The 10,536-nt window shown below is 49.6% G+C and overlaps 1 protein-coding gene across 1 annotated transcript; it reads left to right on the forward strand.

Annotated features, from left to right (window-relative positions):
- Positions 1 to 1,099: 1,099 nt before the first annotated feature.
- On the forward strand, positions 1,100 to 9,461 carry LOC127048449 (uncharacterized). The gene is made up of 2 exons (XM_050948288.1): positions 1,100 to 7,661; positions 9,049 to 9,461. The coding sequence occupies exon 1, from the start codon at positions 1,100 to 1,102 to the stop codon at positions 2,378 to 2,380; it is 1,281 nt and encodes a 426-aa protein (XP_050804245.1). The 3' UTR covers positions 2,381 to 7,661; positions 9,049 to 9,461.
- The last annotated feature ends 1,075 nt before the right edge of the window (positions 9,462 to 10,536 follow it).

Here is a 10,536-nt window from a genome sequence, read left to right on the forward strand (position 1 = left end):
TACCCAAAAACCTCTGTTAGCCTGACTTTGGTCAGGTTGGCATACCTGGTTTTGTCTGCAATATCTTTATTCAGGCCTAACAAGAGCAACATCCAAGGTGACCCCCCTGCCCCCAAATCCCTGAGAAGTTCCATGTTCCCCTCCCCCAATTGTGCCCCATTTTCTCTCCATTTCACCGGTGTCCAGCTCTCACTGTGGCTGGTGGGGGTTCGGGGGGGGGGGAGCTGGGTCCCTGGCCAGGGACTCTGGGGACTGGGTGCCAGGGAAGATCTGGCAGGACCCTGACTGGGGTTGTGGGGGTGTCTGGGCCCCTGGCTGTGGGCTCTGGGCTCCGGGTGCTGGGGGTTGTCTGGGGGCTGCTGCTAACCATGATCCTGCTCCATGATCAGTTTCTGCCAGAATCCTGGCTCCAAGCACTGCCAGGCAGCTCCCAGCCAGGCCACTCACCCTGATAACTTTCTATCCACTTATCAAACACACAGACCAGATAAGCAGCTGCTCACCAAAGTGGACCCCCCCACTTCCCTCCATGCGACGCCTCTCTCTTCAAGCTAACATTAGCTGTGGGTGTTCCAAAAGGAGCCCCCCTGCCTCTCCCTACTCATTCACAGCAAACAGTAGCTGTGTTTGGTTTTTTGATAAGCAGCTCCCGGAGCCCAGAGTTCACAACAAAACAAGGAGAGGAGCCTTCACTTAAAAGGATTATGGGGAGTTCTTCTTTGAGTGCTTGCTCATATCGATTCCAATTAGGTGTGTACACACGCCGCGTGCACGTTCGTCGAAAGATTTTTACCCTAGCAACACTCGGTGGGTCGACTGGGTCGCCCCCTGGAGTGGCGACATTATGGCTCCGGATATATACCCCTGCCGACCCGACGGCCCCTCAGTTCCTTCTTACCACTCATGACGGTCGTTGGGACTGTGGAGCGTGGCTTTGCTGATCTCCACTTCCCTAGCTTACTCGTTGTTCTTTACTGTTAATTGTCTTTATAGTTGGAGTTTTTACAGTTGTAGTTAGTGTTAATTGTTGTGTATATATATATAGTTGTTGAAGGAGGATCGGGGATTAGCCCCTTTCCTCCACCCCAGTACCGGGCTTATGCCCTGGTCACCGGGATTCAAACCGTGCTCGGCGTGCCAAAAGCCGATGCCAATAGGGGATCCCCATGACTGCTGCCTGAAGTGCCTAGGGGAATCCCGCCTTCCTGAAAAGTACCGCATCTGTAAGTCATTTAAACCGAGGACGAAGAAGGAGCCGGACTTTCGACTGAAACAGCTCCTTGTGGAGGCGGCACTTAGCCCTGTGACATCGGTACCAAGTGCTCAACAGCCTGCATCTGTGAGGAAAGCTCCTTTGGCTCTGGTACCACAAAGGAGCCACGGCACCGACCCTTGCCGGCACCGATGTCTGCTCGGCACCGCTCCCTGTCCCTGCGGCCCAGGAAGCAACACAGTGCTCCGGCTGCTTCAGCACACAGAAGGAGGGCCCATCAATGACGGATCGCTCAGCACCATCATCTGCCGCGGCACCACCGCGTGTGGCACCGCAAGGTGTGGCACTGTTGATTCCGGTCCCGCAAAGGCTGTTGGGTCAGGTGCCCGAAAGCTCCCTGGCTCACGCTGTGGTCGAGCTTGCTCTCCCATCCATGCCAGAGACCTTTTCCACAGCGCAGGAGTTGATCGCGATCATGGAGACAGCGCTGCCTCAGTCCTCAACACCGCCGGTGCGGGTCATCCAATCTATTGGCAAGCCTGCCTTACTGAGGCTGCCCTCCGTGGGAGCAACCAAGAGGAATCGTTCAAGATCTCAGTCCTACGGACGATCTTGGTCACGCTGCAGATCCCGGTCCCGATGCTGCTCACAGTCCCACACCGCTCTCTATCGTGGTACTGGTCGCACTCGCAGCACTGCTCGGTCTCCCGTTCACCTGCCAGATACCTACGGTACCGATCCGAGTCCCAGCACCGTTCACGGCACCGCACATCTCGCAGTCGCTCCAGGCGAAGGGATTCGAGATCCCAGTCGAGCTCCCGACACGACTTCGGTCGTAGGTCCCGGTCTCCCTCGCGGTACCGTTACAGCTCCCGGTACCGTCCCGGGAAAGACCAACCTGAGACGTGGCTCCCTCTCAGGGTCTATCAGCACCACCTTGGCCGTCGAGACGCACCTCGGTGTCATCACAGGCTGGTAGCATTTCCTTTCCACAGGATCATGACTCGGATGTCCCCAGCTATATGTTTCCTGAGAGCCAGAGCCACGAGCAAGGACCTCATCAGTGGTCTTTCTGGACACCGTGGGCATACCACCAAGCCCAAGGTGTTCCCTCAGTTGCACCACGGTCTGCCCCGTCAGAACACTGGACACCAGAGGCAACCGTAAGCTGCTCCCCCCCATGGTACGGATGAGGCTTCAGTACCACCTGCAGACACCCAGGTCCCACCTGAGTCTGATGCCGCTCCTAAGAAGAGGACCCCCCACAGGACCCTCTTCTCCCTGGTCTCTGCTCTTCCTCCTCGCCAGACGAGGCTGTGGCAGGAACATCCTCCTCCGGCCCTCGCCCAGTTGACCTAAAAGGGCACATCATGACCTCTTGAGATGGGTGGTGCAGAATATGAATCTGCAAGTGGAGGAGGTCCCTGAAATAGAGGACCCTGTAGTGGATATCCTATCTGCAGGCGCACCTACTAGAGTGGCCCAACTGTTTATCTGCACTATTCAAGCAAATGCAGACACCATTTGGCAATCCCCGGCCTCGATCACCCCTCCCCCCCCAGTCAGGGGAGTAGAGAGAAAATACATGGTACCTTCCAAGGAGTATGAATATCTCTGCATACACCCACATACTTGCTCCTTAGTAGTTCAATCAGTAAACGAGAGGGAGCGTCATGGCCAGCAAGCTCCTGCTACCAAGACCAAGGAGGTTAGGCGCATGGACCTCCTAGGCCGCAAAATATATTCAGCCGGGGGTGTCATAAACAGATAATTAAGGGTTAATGTCTCTTTTACCTGTAAAGAGTTAACAAGCTCAGTGAACCTGGCTAACACCTGACCAGAGGAGCAATCAGGAGACAAGATACTTTCAAATCTCAGTGGAGGGAAGTCTTTGTTTGTTCTGCTTTCTTTTGTTCTCTGTTCTCTCTTGGATCTAAGAGGGACCAGACGTACATACAGGCTCTCCAATCTCTGAAACAGCCTCTTCTTTTCAATTTAGTGAGTACCAGTTAGAAAGGCAGTTTAGTCTTTTGATTGTTTTCTTTATTTGCAAATGTGTATTTTGCTGGAAGGATTGTATCTCTGTTTGCTGCAACTTGTATTTGTGCTGGGAGGAGGATTCTCTCTAGTGTCTATAAGCTGAAAGACCCTGTAACATTTTCCATCTTGATTTTATAGAGATAATTTTACTTTTTTTCTTTCTTTAATTAAAAGCTTTTCCTTTTTAAGACCTTGATTGTTTGGTTTTTTTTATTCTTGTGTAAGACCGCAGGGGATGGGGTGTCTGGACTCACCAGGGAATTGGTGAGGAGAAAGGAGAGAAGGGGAGAGAGAGGTTAATTTCTCTCTGTGTTAGGATCACTGGCTCTCTCTCAGGGAGAGTCTGGGAGTGGTAGGGGGAAAAGAGGAGGGGGAAGGTGAATTTCCTCTTTGTTTTATATTCACGGAGTTTGAATCTGTGTAGTCTCTCCAGGGTAACCCAGGAAGGGGAAGCTTGGGAGAGGGAATGGTGGGGGAAAGGGTTTATTTTCCTTGTGTTAAGATCCAAGGGGTTTGGGTCTTGGGGTCCCCAGGGAAGGCTTTGGGGGTCAGAAAGTGTCCCAAAACACTATATTTTTGGGTGGTAGCAGCTCTATCATTTCTAAGCTAGTAATTAAGCTTAGAGGGCTTCGTGCAGGTACCCCATTTTTTGGACACTAAGGTTCAGAGTGGGGATACTACCTTTACATGTTGGCATAGCGACGGGATAAACCAGTGAGGTTTTTATTTCTCTCCCTGCTAGCTATCTGCAGGCAGACTGAGGTTTGGGTTTAAAAGCAAAGCCAGTAGGATTTTTTTTTTCCTTTCTCTCTCCTTCTAGTTGCTAGGGAAGCAGGCTAGAGGGGACTGTGGACAAACCAAGCCAGTGGAAATTTTTTTTTTCTTCTCTCCTTTCTGGTTGTGCAGAAAGACTACCTGAAGACAGGGGCATTAGGGTTTAACAAGGATCTTTGTTAATCAAAGGGACTCCAGCTGTGAGTCAGCAAACACCAGCAAAACACATTTGCAAATGAAAGCGGTTTTTTTTGTTCTAACTTGTAGGGCAAAGGCTAGTTAGGAGGTGTTAAAAAAAGTCTGTGTTGCCAAGCAACCCTGAGCTGCAGCATTCCAGACACTCAACAGCAGAGGGCACAACCAGCACAAAAAAAGCAGGAGCCATGAGTTCCAAGAAAGCCATTAGACAGGAACAAGCAAAGCTAGAAGCCATAGAAAGAGATAACAAACATAGAAGAAAGATGGAACTAATAAATGCAGAAATAGCCAGGGAAGAGGCAGCCCACAAAAGAGAGCAAGAAGCCAAAGAGGCGGACCACAAAAGAAAAATAGAGCTCCAAAGGGAGGCACGCCAGCAGGCTCTGGAATTAGAACAGGCTAAGCAGAAGAACACAGCCAATTCTAACAACTCTTCGCCAGTTACTGTTCCTTATCCCAAGAACTTTCCCACCTACAAGGCAGGTGATGACACTGAGGCCTTCTTAGAAAATTTTTTAAGGGCCTGCCTTGGGTACAGCATCTCTGAAGACCAGTACATGGTAGAACTGAGGCCACAGCTCAGTGGACCCTTAGCAGACATGGTGGCTGAAATGCCTAAGGAACACATGAACAATTATAAACTTTTTCAAAGCAAGGCCAGGATCAGAATCGGACTAACACTTGAGCATGCCCGTCGGTGGTTCAGAGCCCTAAGGTGGAAACCAGATTTGTCATTTCCCCGACACGCCCACCACATTGGAAAGAATTGGGATGCCTGGATATCAGGAACAAAGGTTAAAACTCTAGAAGAGATGTCCCTCCTGATGCAAATGGAGCAGTTCTTAGAGGGTGTTATTGAGGAAATAGAAAGGTACATCCTAGATGGGAAGCCCAAAATTGTAACTGAGGCGGGGGAGATTGGAGCCAGATGGGTGGAAGTGGCTGAAAAGAAAAAAGCTACTGTCAAGGGGAGCGAATACCACAGGGGGCATGCCGACAATAAACCCTGTACCCGAGGGCAACCCAAAACCCCACCTACAACACAAGGAAAGCCCCAAACTCCCTATTGTCCCACCTCACCAGTCTCCAATAACTCACCTCGGCCCAGTGACCAGTCAGCTGGGTGATGTTTTAAATGTAATGAACCGGGACATATAAAGGCCAACTGCCCCAAGAACCCCAAGCGAGTGCAGTTCATTACACCACCACCACACAAAGATCCCCAGGCCCAGATGCCTCTCAAATACCCTCGGAGCGAAGGGAAATTTTGAGAGTGGGCGGAAAGAGGGTTACTGCGTGGAGAGACACAGAGGCACAAGTGTCAGCTATCCACCAATCCTTTGTGGACCCCAAATTCATCAACCCAAAGGCCCAAGTGACAATTTACTCCTTCATATCAAAAGCTGTAGACTTGCCTACAGCTGAACTGAGTGTCCAGTACAAAGGCTGGTCAGGAATGTGGACTTTTGCAGTCTGACAATTATTCCATCCCCATGCTACTGGGGGAAGACTTGGCCAACCAGGTAAAGCAGACCAAGAGGGTGGGAATGGTTACACACAGCCAAGCCAGGCAAGCTTCCAGACCCAGCTCTGTTCCTGGACCGTCCACAAAGGCCCTGTCTGTGTTAGCAGAGACCCAGACAGAGGTAGTGGACCCAGATCCGCTGCCAACGACTGCAACAGCCACAGTGCCTCCAGTCCCAGACCCGGAACTGGAAAAACAACCAGCACCAGAACTGTTGCCAGCACTGATGCCAGCGCTTGCAAACCCATCTTCAACCCCAATGCCAGAGGGCACCAGCGAGCCTGAACTGGCAGAAGCAGCAGACAACCATACCCAAGAGGCTCAGCCAGAGCCTGAAACACCACCTGGTGCACCAGCGGAGAGCGGTTCACCAGCAACGAAAACAATCCCATCACCTACATCGCCTCCAGAGGGAACAAGCCCAAGTCCATAGTCTAAGGAAGAGCTGGTGTCTCCAGCCTCAAGGGAACAGTTCCAGACTGAGCAGGAAGCAGATGACAGCCTTCAGAAAGCTTGGGCGGCATCACAGAGCACCCCTCAACCTCTCAGCTCTTCCAACCGATCCCGGTTTGTTGTAGAACAAGGACTTTTATAAAAGAGACTCTTTCTGTTGGACACCAGAAAGACTGGCATCCGCAAAAAACAGTTGGTGGTTCCAACTAAGTACCGGGGGAAGCTCTTAAGCTTAGCCCATGACCATCCCAGTGACCATGCTGGGGTGAACAGAACCAAAGACAGGTTGGGGAACTCCTTCCACTGGGAGGGGATGGGCAAAGATGTAGCCAAGTATGTCCGGTCTTGTGAGGTGTGCCAAAGAGTGGGAAAGCCCCAAGACCAGATCAAGGCCCCTCTCCAGCCACTCCCCATAATTGAGGTCCCATTTCAGCGAGTAGCTGTGGTCCTTTCCCCAAAAAAGACCCCCTGAGGAAAGTAGTACATACTGACTTTCGTGGACTTTGCTACCTGGTAGCCGGAAGCAGTAGCTCTAAGTAACACTAGGGCTAAAACGGTGTGCCAGGCCCTAACAGACATTTTTGCCAGGGTAAGTTGGCCCTCCGACATCCTTACAGATTCAGGGACTAATTTCCTGGCAGGAACCATGAAAGAACTGTGGGAAGCTCATGGGGTGAATCACTTGGTTGCTACCCCTTACCACCATCAAACCAATGGCCTGGTGGAAAGGTTTAATGGAACTTTGGGGGCCATGATACGTAAATTTGTCAGTGAACACTCCAATGATTGGGACCTAGTGTTACAGCAGTTGCTTTTTGCCTACAGGGCTGTACCACATCCCAGTTTAGGATTTGAACTTGTGTATGGCCACGAGGTTAAGGGGCCATTACAGTTGGTGAAGCAGCAATGGGAGGGGTTTACGCCTTCTCCAGGAACAAACATTCTAGACTTTATAGGCAACCTACAAAGCACCTTCCGACACTCGTTAGCCCTTGCTAAAGAAAACCTAAAGGATGCTCAGAAAAAGACATACCAGAGAGCGTTCCTTCAAGGTAGGAGACCAGGTTATGGTCTTGAAGGCACAACAGGCCCATAAGATGGAAGCCTCATGGGAAAGGCCATTCACAGTCCAAGAGCGCCTGGGAGATGTTAATTACCTCATAGCATTTCCCAATTCCTCCATAAAGCCTAAAGTGTACCATGTTAATTCTCTCAATCCCTTTTATTCCAGAGACTTACAGGTTTGTCAGTTTACAGCCTAGGGAGGAGATGATGCTGAGTGACCTGAAGGTGTCTACTATGAAGGAAAAAGTGACGGTGGCGTGGAAGAGGTGACCCTCTCCATCACCTTGGAACGTCTGCAGTGGCAACAGATCAAGGAGCTGTGCACTAGCTTTGCCCCATTGTTCTCAGCCACCCCAGGATGGACTGGACGGGCATACCACTCCATTGACACAGGTAATGCTCACCCAATTAGAACCCTACCCTACCGGGTGTCTCCTTATGCCCAAGCTGCTATAGAATGGGAGATCCAAAACATGCTACAGATGGGTATAATCCGCTCATCTACCAGTGCATGTGCATCTCCAGTGGTTCTGGTACCCAAACCAGATGGGGAAATACACTTTTGTGTGGACTACTGTAAGCTAAATGCAGTAACTCGTCCAGACAACTATCTAATGCCACACACCGATGAGCTACTGGAGAAGTTGGGATGTGCCCAGTTCATATCTACAATTGACTTAACCAAGGGGTACTGGCAAGTACCACTAGATGAACCTGCCAAGGAAAGGTCAGCCTTCATCACCCATGCAGGGGTGTATGAATTTAACGTGCTTCCTTTCGGGCTGCAAAATGCACCCGCCACCTTCCAAAGACTTGTAGATGGGCTCCTAGCAGGATTGGGAGAATATGCAGTTGCCTACCTCGATGATGTGGCCATTTTTTCTGATTCATGGGCCGAACTCCTGGAAAAAGTCTTCGAGCGCATCAGGCAGGCAGGACTACCTGTTAAGGCCAAAAAGAGTCAAATAGGCCAAAACAGAGTGACTTGCCTGGGACACCAGGTAGGTCGAGGAAACATAAACCCCCTACAGGCCATGGTGGATGCTATCCAAAAGTGGCCTGTCCCAAAGTCAAAGAAACAGGTCCAATACTTCTTAGGTTTGGCCGGGTATAACAGGCGATTTGTACTACACTACAGCCAAATCACTGCCCCACTAACGGACCTGACCAAAAAGACCCAGCTGAATGCAGTTAAGTGAACTGATGAGTGTCAGATGGTCTTTACCCAGCTTAAGGCGACCCTCATGTCTGACCCTGTGCTAAGGGCCCCGGACTTTGACAAACCATTCCTAGTAACCACAGATGCATCTGAGTTTGGTGTAGGAGCAGTTCTGATGCAGAAAGGACCGGATCACAACTTCCACCCTGCCGTGTTTCTCAGCAAGGAACTGTCTGAGAGGAAAAGCCTCTGGTCAGTCAGTGAAAAGGAATGCTACGCCATTGTGTACACCCTGGAAAAGCTACACCCATACGTTTGGGGATGGCAATTCCAGCTGCAAACCAACCATGCTGCACTAAAATGGCTTCATACTGCCAAGGGAAACAACAAAAAACTGCTTCGATGGAGTTTAGCTCTCCAAGATTTTGATTTTGAAATTCAACACAATTTGATTTTGAAATTCAGGAGCTTCTAATAAAGTAGCTGATGCACTCTCCCATAAAAGTTTCCCAGTATCAACTGGTTAAAAATTGTTCTTAAGATGTGAAAAATCTTGTAATTTTACATAATTAGTAGTGTATGCAAAGGTGCATGTGTGTTATTAATCTGTTTATTCTGCAGTTCTAGGAAGAAATCACCGCCTGTGTGGGTTCCCCACTGTCTGCGATTTGAGGGGTGTGTCATAAACAGCTAGTTAAGTGTTAATGTCTCTTTTACCTGTAAAGGGTTAAAAAGCTCAGTGAACCTGGCTAACGCCTGACCAGAGGACCAATCAGGAGACAAGATACTTTCAAATCTTGGTGGAGGGAAGTCTTTGTTTGTGCTGCTTTCTTTTGTTCTCTGTTCTCTCTTGGATCTAAGAGGGAACAGACGTACATTCAGGCTCTCCAATCTCTGAAACAGCCTCTTCTATTGAATTTAGTAAGTACCAGTTAGGAAGGTGGTTTAGTCTTTTGATTGTTTTCTTTATTTGCAAATGTGTATTTTGCTGGAAGGATTGTATCTCTGTTTGCTGCAACTTGTATTTGTGCTGAGGAGAGGAATGTGTGCATGCTACTGGACAACATCATGGCAGATGTAAAAGCCAAGACTATAACAGGATTCAAAAAAAGAGCTAAATCAATTCATGGAGGATATGCTCTGAGCCAGGAGCTGGGAATAGGTGACAGGGGAGAGATCACTTGATGATCACTTGTTCTGTTCCTTTCCTCTGAAGCACCTGGCTTTAGCCACTAGAGGAAGACAGGAAACTGGACTAGATGGATCCAATCTGACCCAGTGCGGCCGTTCTTACGTCCTTATGCTCCTTTCATACAGATGCCTGGGATTCTGCCTCACAATGTGTCCCTGAAGTCTCAGCCAAAATGCCCCAGACAGGCAAACACTCTGGGCTCCTGAAGCCTCTGCCCCCCACCTAGTGCCCTATAGCTCATCCCTGACCCTTGCTGCTGCTCCTTGCTACAGACTGTGAAAGGAGCAGAGGCAGCGCAGGAGCCCTCTGGGGATGCAGAGCTGAGGCTTTGAGAGAGACACATTGTCTGAGACATCATGTGCCAACTTCTCATAAACTTAAGGCTGTATCTGTTGGAAGAATGTCTCCCTACAGACGAGACTAACACAATAGGAACAGGGATCCTTTGTTCAATCTGCAACTCTGAATAAGATACAATTCTTTAGTTCTTAGCTCCAACACCTGGCAATTTGCTGACCAGGCCTATCTTAGCAAGCAAGGCTTTCTGTTTACCCCAGCTTTCTCTTAGCTGATCATTATTTCCTAGGCCTCTGGTCTCTTGACCATACTCTGGACTTTGGGTGTAGAAAAGAGCTGGCACAATCCATAGACCAGGTTGTTATATAAAATGCACATGGATTTGAACCCTTCACATCCAGTAATGGCAAAGTTCTTAGTTCAGGCTTGCAGCAGTGATGGAATAAACTACAGTCCTTTGTAGAGAGCTTCAGTTTGTAGCAAAGTCCCTCCAGAGGTCTGAAGCAGGACTGAAGACGAGACATCAGACTTTTATAGTCTCTTGCCATGTGATCTTTGCTTTCTTTGTCCCAAGGACACTCTATCCAGCATGTAGCATAGAAAAACCTTAGAGTTCTGTC

The sequence above is a fragment of the Gopherus flavomarginatus genome, chromosome 3 (genome assembly GCF_025201925.1).
Source record: "Gopherus flavomarginatus isolate rGopFla2 chromosome 3, rGopFla2.mat.asm, whole genome shotgun sequence".
In the NCBI taxonomy this organism is placed as follows: domain Eukaryota; kingdom Metazoa; phylum Chordata; order Testudines; family Testudinidae; genus Gopherus; species Gopherus flavomarginatus.